This window comes from Quercus lobata, chromosome 6, assembly GCF_001633185.2.
Source record: "Quercus lobata isolate SW786 chromosome 6, ValleyOak3.0 Primary Assembly, whole genome shotgun sequence".
Classification (NCBI taxonomy): Eukaryota; Viridiplantae; Streptophyta; class Magnoliopsida; order Fagales; family Fagaceae; genus Quercus; species Quercus lobata.
This window is the reverse complement of record NC_044909.1, coordinates 34,046,482-34,064,824: the sequence shown is the minus strand read 5'-3', so window position 1 is coordinate 34,064,824 and position 18,343 is coordinate 34,046,482. Positions and strand designations below refer to the sequence as shown.

The window sequence follows — 18,343 nt, the reverse complement described above, 5'->3', positions numbered from 1 at the left end:
TGTTTAGTAAATTGTTTGATTGGGCCATAAATAAGACCTCTCTATGTCTCTATATAAATTTTCTATATATTAAAAAAAGCAATCATGAGTAAATAATAAATTTTCGGAGTGGATTCTTCAATCCTATGCCATTTGACAGCAATGAATGATATATATATATATATATATATATATATTATGTACCACTTGCGTCTCGAACTCTTGATGTGTTAATCAACAATTTATTTCAACCTACTTAGTTGGTAACATAAATAATAAATTTTTGTGCTGTATGACTTATTATTTGATGAAACATGCAAAAATAAATAAAGATTATAGATATTTAAAAGTTAAAATCAACTAATACCAAAATAATGGTTAAATTTATGTTATTATTGTAGACTTGTAGTTCCCTTTCATGCTTGACACCAAAATTAAGAAGATTAAAAAAAAAAAATTGACAATATGACACAAAATTAGGCTTCAATTAGAAGCTACATTGGATTTATTTTAAAATTCAATCGTAGTTCTACTTTAATAAAATATATATAATGAGACTACGAGATACGTACATTCAATTGAAAAAAAAAATTTGAATTATCAACCTCTGCTCCGACGAGTCTCCGACCCCGCAAAAACAAAAATCTGTAAGTTAGGTACAAGCTTTACTCAGCATGCTATTGCTATGTATATGTGCTATAGATAATTGCAACTTTCATGCATCAGTACGTATTGTCAGTAAAGCTTTTATGATTAGGATTGTGCTTTAGGCTTTCATCTTCAAATGGGAAGAACGATTTCGTTTGTTCAAACATGCAATCATAAAAGGTGAAAATTGCTACACACTATTACTAGGTAAACTAAAGTGATTATGGTTTTAACCAACATATGGCCATTCAAAAAAAAAAGGCCGTTTTTTTCCTTGTTTTTCTTAGGCCAGTAATATTTGTGGTCCATAATAAATAAATAAGCCAAAATTATTATATTTAAAAATTTTAAAATAAAATAAAATAAAATAAAAAAGATTTTTTGTTGGTCTGAGCTGGGGCAGTTGGAGATTTTGACCGCTACCATATATCAGAGGTCTTGTCTAGAAACTTGAATGTAGTTAATCATATTTTTGGTGGACCGGTCCTGCTCTCTCTTTAATCCTTGCCTCTAAATCTAAATAATTTGATAGGCCAACTTAGAAAACTAATAATGCTGAAAATGATCATTAGGCATAATATACAGATTTACGATATGACGTGGCACCTTCCCATGTTTTCCATTTCTATAAGGTGTGGTTTTTTTTTTCTTTTTCTTTTTTAATAATTTCAGCCGAAAAATGACTAAAAGGTGATGAATATAAATTTTATTTATTTATTTTGTGTTTCATTTTATACTCCATCCATCACAACTTTTTATGTGTATAATAATTTTCTTTTAATTATAATAATTTTATAAGGAAAAAAAAATAATGTGATAAGTTGTGATTAATGAAAATAAAAAATGAGACAAGATTTTTATTAGTAAGGAGTCCGCTGTATCTTAAATATTTTTGGAGCAATGCTACATGTACAAAAAATTTGGCAACATTTTATATAACAGTTGAGTTGACAAGGTTATACTGTTTTTCATCTGGACTCACTGTTAATATCATTTTTTTTACTTATTACTAACAATCTGAAATGTCATAAGGTGTCAAATTTTTTGTGTCTATATATATATATATATATATATATATTTGGTCACTCTAGAAGGTAATGGAATTATATATGAAAATATATTAATGTTGTTCACTATCGGGCCTTGAAATTTCATGCTTAAGATAGCTAAGCCCCGTTCATAGTGGCTTTCCCATTGAGTGAGTTAGAAAAACAAGCGTGGAAATATCATATCACTCCCCAATACACACACACAGAGTTAAAAGAGTTTTTAACATGATAATGACGCTATAGTGATGTTAAAGGCTAAAGCACGCAATATGTGGTCTTATCTTAGAAATAAAGTATAATTTTGAGTGAATATTATGCCACAAATCTGCACTAACTGTGATGATTTTGATTAAAAAGAATATAGAGGGAGAGAAAAAAGAAAATGGTAAAATGACACCATCATAGGTTCTAATGTCTAACCAGGAGAGCGACTGGATCACGATACTCATAAGGTCAGGCATCACTTTTCTGCTCTGGCGAAAGATGACATAAACCGACTAATTTTGTAGCTTCGTGAAGTGATCAGCATGAATGACATTCAAAAAAAGTTGGTAGCTACCTCAATTTTTATCATACAGGAACCAAAATTTGTTTTTATTATGACTTTTCTGTAAATAAATCTAAGAACGAAATGATTATTCTGAATGACTCGAATATTTATTGGACTTGGGTTTATTCTACAGAAAAGAAACACACCCCCTGGATAATACTAAGAAGGGAATATTGGTATTTAACTTGCTTTTTTTTTTTTTTTTTTTAATGAATATTTTTGACTTTCTTTTTGCTGTCGAGGTGTTGAATGTTCCATATTATTCATACCCAAACAAAAAATAAGACCTAATCACTGCCATATGATATGATTAACATATCATGCATTTTGTGTACATCAATGTCACTAAAAATCCATATCATCACTAATCTAACATGTTTAAGATTTGAACCTCCCTCCAGTTATTTGATATGTTAAAGACTTTTAGAAGATAAGGTAAAAAAAAAACCATACATTATTTTGATATCTCAACGAAAAGTATTTAAGCATGTTTTTAGCACGCTCAAATCTGGGCAACCATATGTTTACTTTACTATTACAATTTTTTTTTTTTTTTTTTTAATGGAAGGCAACCACGTGTTTAGCATATTCATTGTGTTAATTTCCTGCATAATGAATTGCAATTGAATAATATTAGAAGGAATTTATAACAATCTTATGGTGGGGAATAGTAGCTAAGCTCCCAACAAGCCAGAATTAATAGCATTAATAATTTATAAAGCTGGATGTATTATTTATTTCTCATCCGGAAAATAAGCATGGTCTAAGTGGCAGCAACTAACTCTCCTAGAGAGGGCCATGCAATATCTATGTGCAATTACATTTTTCTCTCTTTTTTTTTTTTCTTTTTTTTTATACGATAAATACAATTACTTAATTAGTTGAGCTATATAATTCAATTTAAACCAACATTCTAAGCTTTCAGACTTAATTTCCTTAATGTTTTTCCACGGAAGTCATTATCTTATTTTTCTCAAGTTTGGGGTAGTTATTCTAATAAAAAAAATTAGGTAGGTATTAATTCTTACAATTTAGTATCGTTGGGATTAATTCCATAGAATAAGTGTATCCAAAAATTTACTTGTACATCACTCTATCCAAAAGAAAAAAAAAAAATTGTATATTTCATCTGCATTTTAAATACATTCATTTTAGTGGGTTCTAATTAACTCAACTAGTAAAATCTCTAATGATTGTATAAGAGATCTGGGGTTCAATCCCCACCTACACCAAAAAACTGATTGGTGTTTTAGTCAAATGATAAAAAGTTATCATTAAAAGCGGACACCATAAGTTGAAACTCTAAAAAAAAAAAAATCCATTTTATGATTTTAATTAAAAGTTACTATATAAATCTAAAAATGATCTAATATCGCATTAGTTTAAATAACATAACAATGATAACATTATAGTATTATACACTGGTATTTCATTTGAAATAGACGTGTATATGTGCCTAAACATGTTACATGTACACTCAAGAAGACAATTTATAAAATAAAATAAAAAACCTCTACAAGACTCCAAGCCCAGTCGGTGGTGTGAAAATCCCCGTTCTTCGTTTACTAAATGGTCCTAGTGCTTACCTTAATTTATTTGAATTGATTACATCTTCGTTCTAAAACATATCAATCAAAACAACAAATATAAAACTACTAAACCTTTTTTTTTTTATACGAAAACTACTAGGAATCTCTAAAAACTAATAGCGTGACCAAATCATTCAACAGTGCTACCCCCCCCCCCCCAACCCCCCCAAAAAAAAAAAAAAAAAAAAAAAAAAAAAAAAAAAAAAAAAAAAACGAACTACTATATAAGACCCCCATACTATCTTCTCCAACTTAGCAACATTTAGAGTTGCAATCTTATCCCCCTCAAAAAACAAAAAATGGATTCTCTTCTACAAGCCTTACAACCTTTGCCTATGACACTTTTATTCACCATTCCTTTACTATTCTTATTGGGTCTAGTATTTCGAACTCGTCGAAGGTTGCCATATCCACCAGGACCTAAAGGGTTACCGATTATCGGTAACATGTCTTTGATGGATCAATTAACTCATCGAGGACTGGCCAAATTGGCTAAGCAATTTGGTGGTATTTTTCACCTCCGTATTGGGTACTTACACATGGTAGCTGTGTCGAGCCCTGATGTGGCTCGACAGGTCCTTCAAGTTCAAGACAACATCTTTTCAAATCGACCAGCCACCATAGCCATCAGCTACCTTACTTATGATCGAGCTGACATGGCTTTTGCTCACTACGGACCCTTCTGGCGCCAGATGCGTAAGCTTTGTGTCATGAAACTGTTCAGTCGCAAAAGGGCTGAGTCATGGGAGTCTGTTCGAGACGAGGTGGACTCGACCGTGAGAGACGTGGTGGCCAACACTGGCAAAGCTGTGAACGTAGGCGAGCTTGTGTTTTCACTGACGAGGAATATCATATACAGGGCCGCGTTTGGGTCGCTGTCACACGATGGACAAGACGAGTTCATTACGATATTGCAAGAGTTCTCCAAGTTGTTTGGAGCTTTCAATATTGCTGATTTTATTCCTTGGCTTGGCTGGGCTGATCCCCAAGGACTCAACAACAGGCTCGAGAAGGCTCGTCAGTCACTCGACGGGTTCATCGACCACATCATCGACGATCACATAAACAAGAAGAAGAAACATGGCGTCGTTGAAGGTGACACTGATATGGTGGATGAATTACTAGCTTTTTACAGCGAGGAAGCTAAAGTTAATGAGTCCGATGACTCCATTAAACTCACTAGAGATAACATCAAAGCCATCATCATGGTAAGAAAAATTACTCATAACAAACTTCGTTAGTTTAGAAAATCCAACTTTTAATAAATATCGTACAATTAGTTATAAAGGTATAATTTTTTTTAATTACTCCTCATAATTTAAACTCTAGTTAAAAGAAGGGTACTAATTAGAGTAAAACATTTTGAGACATCTCAAAATGGAATAAAAGAAAAAAAAAATTGGGAATAAAAGAATATTATTTTGATCAAAATACTTAGAAACGCATAATTTTTTTTGTTGACTATTTTTTTTAAGAATAAAATTTAGTTAAAAAATTGGTTGTAGTCTATCTTTTTATTGAAAGTAAATTTTGACAAATCTACTATTGAATTACATTTTCTACTTATATCCTCCATGTTGGCAAAATTTCTAGAAAATTAATGGTCAACAGTTATGTCATCAATAAATTATTTAAATTGCAAGTTTTTATAGTTTAAAATTATACTTAAAATATAATTTTATACATCATATAATAAATAATATCTGATTGTCACAAAATTTGACATATGTATTAAAAGCGTAAAAAATATGCAATCCAACAGTTAAATTTTCAAAATATATAGTAATGTTAATAATGTTGAGTAAGGTTGTAGTTTTAGGTTACAATCAATTTTGTAGTTAAATTTTGTCCTTTTTATAGTCATTGAGACAATATATTTGAATTTGAGCATGATAAAAGTAATGTTAATGATTAGCTTATATAAATTTTTTTTAAAGAAAGAATTAGCCTATATAACTTGTTAACGTGACATATTTGTTTTTATAAAAAAAATTATATACCGAGTTTACTTATTGTTTCATATTTGGAGTGCAAAAAGCGACGTGATAAAATACGTTTTCTATACGCATACCCCTTTACGCTTTTAATAAAATAATAATATATAACATGGAATGGCATAATTATGATCTCACATAGTCGTAAGCATGAGGACATGTTAAGTAGTCAAAAAAAATGAAGTTGATATAATGATTTTTTTTTTGAAACTGAACTTGTTGATATAATGATTATGAAATAGGATACGAGAAAGATTGATGTGTTTTTAAAAATTAAATAGTATATAGCACTTCTACGAAATTTTAGAAAGGGACAAATGGTTCAAAGATGAAATAAGTCCAAATTTGATTTTCTTTCTCTTTGTATACACACTTTTATTCGTGCAAGTACAAAATCTTATGCTTATAAAAATGGTCATACTCGTATAATCATGCCAAACAAGTTAACCATCATCGTCTCAACTTGCTAATGCTTAACCTTAACAACAACCTGCAAATCAATCAATTAGCTTTAGCTATTATAATATTTTAAATCAAAGGACCACTGCTGACTAGCTCTATCCTTAACAAAGATTACATCACACTTAACGCGACTAAAAAATTTAGCTCACATGACATTATCAATAGCGTGTGTGAGTTACATTAAGAACCTTGTATGCATTGGTTTGTAGGACGTGATGTTTGGTGGGACAGAGACGGTGGCGTCGGCAATTGAGTGGGCCATGGCGGAGCTGATGAAAAGCCCAGAGGATCTAAAGAAGGTCCAAGAAGAACTAGCAGACGTGGTGGGTTTGGATAGAAGAGTGGAAGAGAGTGACTTCGACAAGCTGAAGTACCTTAAATGTTGTCTCAAAGAAACACTGCGTCTCCACCCACCAATTCCACTGCTCCTCCACGAGACCGCCGAGGATGCTGAGGTGGCAGGTTACTACATTCCAGCAAAGTCACGCGTGATGATCAACGCGTGGGCTATTGGCAGAGACAGTAACTCATGGGAAGACGCTGAAACTTTCAAGCCCTCAAGGTTTTTACAAGAAGGTGTGCCTGATTACAAAGGGAGCAACTTCGAGTTTATTCCATTCGGGTCGGGTCGGAGGTCATGCCCCGGTATGCAACTCGGACTCTACGCGCTTGACTTGTGTGTGGCTCACCTTCTTCACTGCTTCACGTGGGAATTGCCTGATGGGATGAAACCGAGTGAGATGGACATGAATGACGTGTTTGGACTCACTGCACCTAGAGCGATTCGACTCGTCGCGGTACCCACTAAACGCGTGGTGTGTCCGCTTTGAGAAAAAAACAACAACCGAGTGCATGCCGGTCTGAAGTCTTTGGAGATTATATTCATAATAATAGGGAAAATTTAAAGAACGGTCACAGCTGAATTGCATGGTTTTTATTTCTTTTCCAAATCTTTCTTTGTTTTTATCATATTTGGGAAGAACCAAGAAAAAATAACTGAGAAGAGATGAAATTGAGAGGCCTTCAATTCGTCTACTCTGTAGATAAGACTCTCTTTTTCATTTGGTTCATGTGGAAATTTGTATTGTATTTTTATCTTTCTTGTCTTTTTGTCTTTCTTTTACCGTATATTTTTCTTTAACACTCAAATAAAGATAATCAAAAGAAACTTTTATGTGCATGGAATGTTGAAAAGTTGAAAACAGAAACGTATATTAGCGTCTTTAGTTTTCTTCTTCTTCTTTCTTTTCAACGTTATAAATTGAGTTTTTTTTCTTTTCTTTTCTTTCTTTCATACTAGATTTTTTTTTTTTTGAGAAACTTTCATGCTAGATTTTTTGGTGTTATGTTATGGCTAGTAGTGAATAGCGTATCGTTTTTAATGCTACGTTTCGTGGCAAAATGTAAGACGCGAAAACGATCCTCAATAATACTAGAAAGTCAACCGCATTTATCTGGCCCATTAATAAATATTAATTAGGCAGAAAGGAACCTACCTACTACATAAACTACATACGACCTATAACCTATTCACATTTAATTAGCACGCCCTTTTGTTTTTAGGCTCTGTGAAAACAACACAAAGGAGTTGTCTTACTTTTATTTTTTTGATGGGAAGGAGTTGTCTTACTTGTCTATTCTACTTCTACCCTATTGTCCTTTCTTCGATTAATGGGTCGAAAGCATACTAACTATGTGACCATTTCAATTACTACACAATGGGCTGCACACTTTTCCTCTAAACTTATTAACGAAAGGATAAAATTTAAGTTCAGTATTGTTTTTTAAGTTTTTTTCTTAAAATTTAGTTATATAATTACTTAATTAAAAAATACACTTTAATTTCATGAGAAAGAATCCATATAGTAAAATCTTAAAAAAAAAAAAAAAAATCTAAAAAATAGCATCTAAATACTGTGCCTAAATCTTGCACTTAATAAAATCTGAATCATATTTATTGATGTCTTACCGCATTGGTTAAGTAACATAACATATTTGTCTAATAAACGTACTTAGATTTTAAGACAATTGTTAATAAATTATTTTTATAAAATATTAATATCATTTTTAAAATAAATATAAAAGTTAGTCAAAAAGTTAATTATTTTTTTCTTTTCTTATAAAAAGTTTTTTCAAAACTAATTCCCTTACAGACAAATTCACAATGAATCTTGTGATCCTGTAACGACTGTACGCACAATAGCGGAGTTATTGGTTAGTCCCATATAATTATATATGGACCCCCATTTGTTTAAGAACTTGAAAAAAAAAAAAATATATATATATATATATATATAAATATAAATATAAAAATATAAAAAAGTGGCCCCCGATTATCTGTAAAAGAACCTGTCTAGTAGGTCTCTTCTTCTTATCCCAACCATTTATTCAACAAAACCAACATACACCTATTTTTCAATAAAAAGAAATATTATTTGACAAATCAAACACTCTACCCTTACCTGTAACACTAACATATTGCATTTGAAAATTTAGAGATTGGCGTGCTTCTTTTTTTTCTTTTTTTGAGCTCACGCCTTGTAACCTAGAGGACGAAGAAGAAGAAAAAATTTAATAAAAGGCATTTCATTAGTTTTGCAGCTTTTGCTAAGATGAGCTCTGCCTATGTGAGGAGGCAAATCTAATTTATCAAACTATTAGTGATAGTTTTATAAAGATGGGTTCTTACGTGTGTGAGAAACCTTCTCGAGAAGGAGTTATTGTCTTATGAGTTGATATTGTATGTGCTGATGTAGTGAGAAGACGGTAGACTACTTTTTGATACATTGTGTAGTTGAAAGCCGAAAAACAAAAAAAATAAAATCCATGACTTTAGTTGAGAAGAAAAGACTGATTTTTTTTTTCAAGGCTTTGGTAAGTATAAAACTTTTTTGTTTTGTTTTTTCGGTATTTGATGGTAGAAAAGATTGAAAATATCTTATTCTAATTCATTATAATGACTTGCTATCATGTTATATATGTGTGTTGAAAATTTATATAACTATATGCACTAATTTACAAATTAATATGTTGTTAGAATGTATCTATTTTATTCTTAATACTTACAAAACTTCTCTTTCTTGAATCCTTCAATCCATTTTTCCAACCCACCATGAAATATATTCACACACATATTATATATACATGAAATTGAGCTAAGGTTATACGCAAATAGATATTTGAGTACTCATCCATGTACTCATATATTTTGTTTTTAATAAAATATTAATATCTTAATATTGTCAATCTTGAGACAAATGTCAAACTTTAGCAGATATAGTTATTGTAATGCCTATTTGGGTTATAAAAATGTCATTTTCATCTTGAATTGTATTTATAGTAATATATTTTTTCAACTCTACAATAAATGGAGAATCTAGAAAGGCCGCATAAAAAAGGAAAAAACGTAGGTGAACATGCTAGTGCCACGTTTCAAAGAGATATAAAATAATAAAAAACGTAACAGTTAAAGATATTTAGGTTAGTTCTATCTTGGATCTCAAACAAGAAAAAGATATTTAGGTTAGTATTTTAGTGGAAAAGGTAGTTCCTACGCAAGAAACGTGGGTGACATATTTTTTAATACATTTGAAAGAGTTTTTTTTGTTTTATATAAAATTTCAAAATATGGCGTCTGTTTCTGATAATTGTGTTCTTTATTATTAGATCAAAATACTAATAAGTTTTTTGTGTAGGTAGAAATCGAACTCCAAATTTCACACCGTAAATGAGATACAGAAGGACCTAGTAGAGGCTCAATCGAGTTAGCAATAAGTAATAACCACATATATTATTTCCTATGCAATAAAGGTGGGGGACATATTTTTAATACTCTTAAGAGAGTTTTTTATTTATTTTTATTTTATATAGAGTAATATATATATACATACGTGTGTATATATATATATATATATTTTTTTTTTTTTTTTTTGCTGGATAAGTGTTTATGCAGGGGTTAGAATCCCTGAGCTTAAAGTCACTTAGATAACTAGATACCACTTGGGCCAACAGGCCCGGTGGTACACACACACGCATATATATATATATATATATATATATATATAATGTAAATGAGATACGGAAGTACCTAGTGGAGGCTCGATCTTGAATTATGGTTAATAGTTTATCGAGTTAGCAAAAAATAATAACCACAGATATTTGCGCGTGAGAGACATGGATGGAAGCTAGAATCTTCGGTGGATTGTGAGGAGGACGTGAGGCCTTTCATTTGTTTTCATTCAATTTAATAATAATGATTAAAAAAATAACTATGTGGGGGTACGCCATATGTTAGTTCAGACGCTCCATCAAATGAATTTAATCTCATCTTCAAATTTCCAACAACTTCACATAGACAAAATTCAGTGACATAAATAGCTAGGAGGAGTGACTAGGCCCCTTGTAATCTTAGATAATACTATTTTAATGTTGCCTACTTGCCTCTCCTATTGCCAATCACGTGAGATGGATGCCTTTCTTGTCCAGTTTATATCCTATTACCCAAAAATAATAATTAACTACCATTTCCATAAAAATACCTAACACATCTTGATTTCGGTGGGAAAAGTTGGGAAGTTTTTTTTTTTTTTTTTTTTTTTTTTTTTAAGAGCATTTGCATCAACTCGCACAAAAATTCATATTTATTTTAATATAATAATCTGAAGGGGTAAAAATATGGTATGACGGACCTTCGTTAGATTGGGCCTGATGGATCTAGTCCATGGGCCGATAGAGGGCAAGTCGAAGGCACAGCGAAAACCCTAGATGGGAAATACTTGCGACACACGCTTGAATCATCATAGAGTCCAAAGGAAAATAGGAATCCTAATATAAAGAGAATTCTGGAAGATACGCACATAAATAAAGATCTTCTCTATAAGGAAAGTGTCTTGTCCATCACATTTGGGACTATTCAAAAGGATTCCTATAAGGAAAAGACTTCTACGCCAAGAAAGAGAGGCCAACCTTCTATTACTATAAAAGCCCCAATACCCTCACAAATCAAGGTACGCATAATTTACCCTTCTCTACCTCTCTAGAGTTGTGAGAATAGTTCTAACTTGACCTTCGGAGGGTATTTGGCCGGCACCACACCGATGCTCTCTGTTACGTCTTTTCTCTTTTCTCTTGTAGGTATCGTTACAAGCATGCAAGGATTGTGTAGCTCACTGGTGATATTTACGGCATCATCAATTGGCGCCGTCTGTGGGAGACGAGTAGCATCGCAACTATAGCTTGTAGGCCATACAAATGTTACCCAGACAAAGGGCTGCATGGTACTTACATGCTCGATGGCGACCACCAACAACGTTCAGGAAGACAAGCCACAACCTACTGCCTTGGAGAGACAGGTCCTAACCCTCACGGCAACAGTGGAGCGCCTCACCAGACAAAACCAGACTCTAGAAGAACAGCTGGGACCGAAGAACACGACGATGAGAAACCAAAAAGAAAATCAAGAAGGTGCCAGTGCTGATCGCAGGAACCAAGAGAGACTGGAAGGTAGTAATGCCCCAAGCAGATCGGAGCGACAAAACCTAAGCCTCCCAACCCTCATGGATGCGGCTCCGCCTATTGTCGCGGAGATGTAGGCAATGAAGGAGCAGATGGAAGTTATTATGAACGCCCTCAAGGGACAAGTATCCAGCGATCTTGACGACCTAGTCAACCGAATTGACTCACCATTCACTGCCTCCGTCAATTGCTTCCCCCTACCGCATAAATTCCGCATGCCATATATAGACAGTTACGACAGAGTCAAGTATCCTCTAGATCACCTGGAGACCTTCAAGATCTTGATGCACTTTCAAGGAATTGCAGACGAGATCATGTGTAAGGCCTTCCCTACAACGTTGAAGGGTGCTGTGAGAATTTGGTTCAATCGGTTAATGCCTAGCTCTATCAATACTTTCAAGCAGCTGAGCGCTCAGTTCACTTCGTACTTCATCGAAAGACACAGATACAAGAAGTCAACTGCATGCCTGATGAACATTAAGCAGCAAGAGGACGAGACGCTGAGGTCCTACATAACTCGTTTCAACAAGGAGGCCCTCTCAATTGACGAGGCGGACGACAAGATACTCGTGACAACATTCACTAATGGGCTACGAAAGGGTAAGTTCTTGTTTTCTCTATACAAGAACGATCCAAAGACGATGTCAAAAGTGCTTTACAGGGCTACCAAGTATATGAACGCAGAGGACGCACTGTTGGCCCACGAAGATAAGCCCAAAAAAAGAGAAAGACAGGAGGATACACGACAGGATAGGGAGCGCAAAATGGCTAGGACCAAAGATCGACGGGATGATAGACGCTCCAAACTTCACAAGCTTCACCCCGTTAACTGCCTCAATAGATCAAGTCTTGATGCAGATCAAAGATGAAGAAACTCTGACGTTCGCCGGCAAGTCGAAGGGAGATCCAAGCAAGAGACCAAGGGATAAGTATTGCCACTTCTATCGAGACCACGGGCACGACACAGCTGACTGCTACGATCTAAAACAGCAGATAGAGGCCCTTATAAGACAAGGGAAACTATAGAGGTTCGTAAGCAAGGAGAAAGCTGATCTGCCCTAAGAGCAAACCTTGTGATGGGAGAATCATTGCCCAAGGCCGCCCATTGCAGACATAAGGATGATCATAGGGGGCATGGCAACCTCTAGGTCGTCCAAAAAAGCCAGGAAAACCTACCTAAGAATGGTCCAGAACGTCTAGCTCATGGGCACTATACCCAAGATGGCACGGATCGACAACCCTGTCATCAGATTTTCAAAAGAAGATGCTCGAAGGCTGCACCACCCGCATGACGACGCGCTTGTTGTCATCCTAAGGGTAGGAGACTACAACATGCACCGAGCTCTGGTCGACAACGGTAGTTCGGCGGACATCTTGTATTACCCGGCTTTTCAGCAGATGAGAGTTAACAGAGAACAATTGGTCCCGGTTAATGCCCCTCTAGTTGGCTTCGGAGGGATAAGAGTGTACCCCATCGATGCCGCCACATTAACAGTAACGGTAGGAGATTACCTCCAGCAGATTACTAAGGAAGTAACATTCCTGGTGGTCGACTGTTCGTCCACTTACAATGCCATTCTCGGACGACCTACCCTCAACTCGTGGAAGGCTGTAACTTCAACATACCATTTAATGATCAAGTTCCCAATGGATTATGGAGTCAGAGAACTGCGTGGAAATCAGGTGGCAGCACAAGAATGCTACATTACTATGCTAGAAATGGACGATCAACAACAAACAATGTGCATAGAGGGACGATGGACAGTAGCAGAGCCAGTTGAAGAGTTAGAAGAAATAATCCTTGATGACTCAAGACCAAAACGGATGACTAGAATGAGTACATTGGCAAGCTCACCAGTGCGCCAGGAGCTTATGGCATTCTTAAGAGACAATCAAGACGTGTTCGCCTGGAGTCACGAGGATATGCCAGGGATTGACCCAAAAATCATGGTTCATAAACTGAATGTATCACCCACATTCTCCCCAATCCGGCAGAAGATACGAGTATTCACCTAGGAGCAAGACAAAGCCATTGCCGAGGAAGTACGAAAGTTGCTTGAGGCAAATTTCATCCGAGAAGTGTACTATCCCGATTGGTTGGCAAATGTCATCATGGTTAAGAAGGCCAACGGAAAATGGAGGATGTGCGTAGACTTCACCGACCTCAGTAAAGCCTGCCCCAAAGACAGCTATCCACTCCCTCAGATAGATACTTTGGTAGACTCAACCACAAGACACCGGCTTTTGAGTTTCATGGATGCTTTCTCGGGCTACAACCAGATTAAGATAGAAGAAGTCAATCAAGAGAAGACCTCTTTTGTTACCAGCCAGGGACTGTTCTGTTACAAGGTAATGCCATTCAGACTTAAAAATGCCAGAGCAACATACCAACGATTAATGAACAAGATGTTCGCGCACCAGATTGGGAGGAATGTACAAGTTTATGTTGATGATATGCTGGTGAAAAGTCTACACGAGGATGATCATCTAGGCGACCTCCGGGAGACCTTCGACACCCTCCGGTTATATAACATGAAGTTGAACCCAGGCAAGTGCGCGTTCGAAGTGACGGCGGGGAAATTCTTGGGCTTCATGGTATCCCAAAGAGATATAGAGGTTAATTCGGAGAAAGTACGGGCCATAATAGAGTTAGAACCACCGAGGACGGTCAAGGAAGTGCAAAGTTTGAATGGAAAAATTTGACCCTTAACACATTCGTCTCGAAAGCAACGAACAAATGTCTACCTTTCTTCCGCACTCTGAAAAAATCATTTGAATGGATGGATGAATGCCAGATGGCGTTTGACAACTTAAAAGCATATCTTTCATCTCTACCATTGCTCAATCCATCCGAGCTAGGAGAAGAGCTTTACCTATATCTAGCTGTTTTGCAAGCCGCTGTTAGTGCGGCTTTGGTGAGAGAGGAAGATGGATCTCAGAAACCAGTCTACTTCACAAGCTGAGCGCTTCGGGGAACGGAAGAACGGTACCCTCAAATGGAGAAGTTGGCCTTTGCGTTGATAACTGCTGCGCGAAAACTCAAATCGTACTTCCAAGCACACACAATCGTTGTCTTAACGGACAAGCCCTTGAGAATAGCTATGAGTAGCCCCGAGGCAGCAAGAAGAATGGCTTTATGGGCTGTAGAACTCAACGAGTTTGACATACAGTACCGTTCGCGAACAGTTGTAAAAGGACAGGTGGTGGCTGATTTCATCGCCGAATTCAATCTTGGAGACGGCCAGGGGGCAAAGGATACGCAACAGTGGAATATTTATACAGACAGATCTTTAAATAGAAGAGCAGGAGGGGCTGGCATAGTGATCCAAACCCTAGAGGGGGATAAGATCGAGTGCATGATCCGACTAGATTTCCCCACAACCAATAACGAGACAAAATATGAAGCCTTGGTGGCAGGGCTAGACCTCACAAAGGCTGTAGGTGCTGAAAACGTAGTCGTACATTGCGACTCACATGTAGTAACAAATCGGATTAATGGCGGCTACGAGTGTAAGAATAAAAGGATGAAGAGGTATCTAGAAGAGGTAAAGAATCAAATTAGCAACCTCGAAGTCAGATTTGTTCAAATACCGAGAGGGGAAATCAAATGCGCCGACCGATTAGCAAAAGCAACCTCGGCATAATTAATGCTTGTCCCCGAATAGGTATTGTCATTTGTCCAAGTCTCCTCACTTATTGATGACGGAACAAATGTGCAGGAACTAAATTCTGAAAGCAATTGGACTACGCCTTTGATATCATACCTCAAGACTGGCGTGTTACCAGACGGTAGTGATGCCACTAGAAAGGTGAAGGTCCAAGCATCACGATTCATGCTGATAAAAGGTGTTTTATACAAAAGAGGATTCTCTCGGCCGTACCTGAGGTGTCTATGCCACGAAGAAGCAGATTACGTAATGAGAGAAGTCCACGAGGGTATCTGCGAAAACCACTCTGGGGCGCGGTCATTAGTGCACAAGTTAATCCGAGCAGGATACTACTGGCCTACAATGAGGAAGGATGCACAGGCCTATGTCAACGCCTGCAACAAGTATCAAAGGTTTAGTAATCTCATCAGGCAACCATCCGAGGAACTAACCCCCATGACGGCCCTTTGGCCCTTCGCTCAATGGAGACTAGATATCATGGGCCCCTTCCCAGCAGCAGTTAGGCAGTTAAAATTTCTGGTAGTTGGTATCGACTACTTCACTAAGTGGGTGGAAGTAGAAGCCCTAGCCACTATCACGGAAAGGAATATTCGGAGTTTTGTTTGGAGAATATCATATGCAGGTACGGGATACCCAGAGTGCTTGTCTCTGACAACGGAAAGCAATTCGACAACAGCGCATTTAGGGACTTTTGGTCGGGGCTAGGTATCAAGAATCACTACTCGTCGCGAGCACACCCACAGGCCAACGGGCAAGTTGAAGTCACGAACCGGTCCTTACTCAAGATCATCAAGACCCGGCTTGAGGGGGCAAAGGGTATCTAGCTGGACGAGTTGCCAAGCGTTCTGTGGGCATACAGAACTACAGCAAGAACGCCCACGGGAGAAACGCCATTTCGACTAGCATATAGAAGTGAAGCTGTCATCCCAACAGAAGTAAGGCTCATAAGCTTTCGGATGGAGAGTTACAACGAGAATAAGAACGAAAGGCCATGCGACTTCAACTCGACCTTGTGGACGAGGTACGAATGACAGCGAAGCAAAGGATGGCGTGGTATCAAAATCTCATGGCGAAACACTACAACTCCAATGTCAGGCGTAGAGACTTTTAGGTTGGAGATCTTGTACTGCGAAAGGTAGTGGGCGCTACTAAAGATCCTTCACAAGGAAAGCTCAGCCCTAATTGGGAAGGACCCTACAGGATCGCATCATGGCAGAGGAAGGCACCTACCACCTCAAGACACTGGACGGACAAAAGTTTCAGCACCCATGGAACACGGAGCACCTACGGAAATACTATCAGTAGGGACAACATGAAGAGCAATGACGCTATCTCCAGTTTTTTCTTCCTAGTTTTTACTACAATTATTATTTTTACTTTAACTTTTTGCTACAATAATCTTTTTAAGCCCAAGGGGGCAGGTACTTTTCTACAAATACACGATTGAATATTCAAACATAACTGTCTTTTCAACCTGAATTGTTATAAAGTCCACAAACTAGACATATCATCCCAAGAAGGATGATATTTCTTAAGTCCATAAATATGGACGAACACAAACAAAGTCCACAAGCTGGATGGATCATCCTAGACGGGTGAAATTCAAAGTCCATAAAAGTGGACGAATAATAAATAAAGTCCACAAGCTGGATGGATCATCCCAAGAAGGATGATATTTCTTAAGTCCATAAATATGGACGAACACAAACAAAGTCCACAAGCTGGACGGATCATCCTAGACGGGTGAAATTCAAAGTCCATAAAAGTGGACGGATAATAAATAAAGTCCACAAGCTGGACGAATTATCCTAGACGGGTGAAATCTCCTAAGTCTATAAAAGAGGATGGATAATGAACAAAGTCCACAAGCTGGACGGATCATCCCAGACGGATGGAATTTCTCAAGTTCATATAAGTGGACAGATACAAGTCCACGAACCGGACGGATCGTCCCATAAGGATGAAAAATTCCAATGTCCAAAAACGTGGACGGACATAAGCCAAAAACCACGAAAAACCCCATGAGGTAAAAATTTTAAGTCCACAAGAAAGGACGGGATAAACTACCTAGTATTTGAGGTGGACAGTTCGTCCATACAAGATCTAAAATTGTGTACAAGTCCATAAAGGTGGACGGTTCTCCATAAAGTAGACAGATCGTCCAAAATGGTAAAATTTTAGTCCATAAATTGAACGGATTATCTAAAAAGATTGATTTTAATCATTAAATTAGACGGACCATCCTTGAATATTAAGCCCGTCCTTGATAAAAAATAGAGGACGGGTCATCCGTTAAGGATGAAAATCTTAGCCCAGGAAGTGGCCAATTGAAGAGGACAGAGATTTATACATCTCGTTCAAATAATAAAGATAGTAACCAGTCACACAAAAGACAAATAAGACGAGCATAAAACTACAGAATAAAACAAAATAAATACCATTAACAGATAAAACCCTCGAAGGGCAGTTGTTCAATACATAAATTTAATGACAGATTGTTCTTAAATCTAGCAAAAAAAAAAAAAAAAAAAACAAAAAGAACTTTAATCTTGAGGGTCTGCATCTTTTTCTTTACGGACGTCATCAACTACAATATGGCCTTGACCTTGAGCATCCTGTGCTCGAGCGGACTCTCCGTCGCCTTGAATTGCATCCTCAGCTAAAAGGTCGTCGGTATCCTCTGAAGTAATGGGCATGACGGAGGTCTAACCTTGGTCTTCAACTTTAACGTTTGAAACATCTAGGTCAGGGTAGGCTGTCTTAACCTGATAGAGGGTGTCGTCAAAACCCTGCAGGAAGGAGTCTCCCAGCTCTGATAGCAAGGCGTCGGAGTCACGATACTCACGTATTGCCACCTCCTTAGCCCGACGGAGCCTATACTCCAAGTCCT

General features: G+C 36.8%; 3 protein-coding genes across 3 annotated transcripts; all 3 read left to right on the top strand.

Annotated features, from left to right (window-relative positions):
• The first annotated feature begins 4,054 nt into the window (after positions 1-4,054).
• Positions 4,055-7,451, top strand: LOC115995236 (cytochrome P450 84A1-like). Its single transcript, XM_031119722.1, has 2 exons — positions 4,055-5,023; positions 6,481-7,451. Exons 1-2 carry the CDS (start codon positions 4,115-4,117, stop codon positions 7,099-7,101), a joined length of 1,530 nt encoding a protein of 509 aa, XP_030975582.1. The 5' UTR covers positions 4,055-4,114; the 3' UTR covers positions 7,102-7,451.
• Positions 7,452-11,865: 4,414 nt separating this feature from the next.
• On the top strand, positions 11,866-12,654 carry LOC115950159. Its single transcript, XM_031067408.1, has one exon. The coding sequence runs from the start codon at positions 11,866-11,868 to the stop codon at positions 12,652-12,654; it is 789 nt and encodes a 262-aa protein (XP_030923268.1).
• Positions 12,655-14,781: 2,127 nt separating this feature from the next.
• On the top strand, positions 14,782-16,158 carry LOC115950158. The gene is made up of 2 exons (XM_031067407.1): positions 14,782-15,330; positions 15,451-16,158. Exons 1-2 carry the CDS (start codon positions 14,782-14,784, stop codon positions 16,156-16,158), a joined length of 1,257 nt encoding a protein of 418 aa, XP_030923267.1.
• The last annotated feature ends 2,185 nt before the right edge of the window (positions 16,159-18,343 follow it).

Coding starts and splice junctions, on each gene's coding strand:
- LOC115995236 (XM_031119722.1), top strand. CDS start 4,115: ATGGATTCTCTTCTACAAGCCTTACAACCTTTGCCTATGACACTTTTA. Junction 5,024..6,480: donor ACATCAAAGCCATCATCATG/GTAAGAAAAATT, acceptor ATTGGTTTGTAG/GACGTGATGTTTGGTGGGAC.
- LOC115950159 (XM_031067408.1), top strand. CDS start 11,866: ATGAAGGAGCAGATGGAAGTTATTATGAACGCCCTCAAGGGACAAGTA.
- LOC115950158 (XM_031067407.1), top strand. CDS start 14,782: ATGGAGAAGTTGGCCTTTGCGTTGATAACTGCTGCGCGAAAACTCAAA. Junction 15,331..15,450: donor TGAAGAGGTATCTAGAAGAG/GTAAAGAATCAA, acceptor GTCCCCGAATAG/GTATTGTCATTTGTCCAAGT.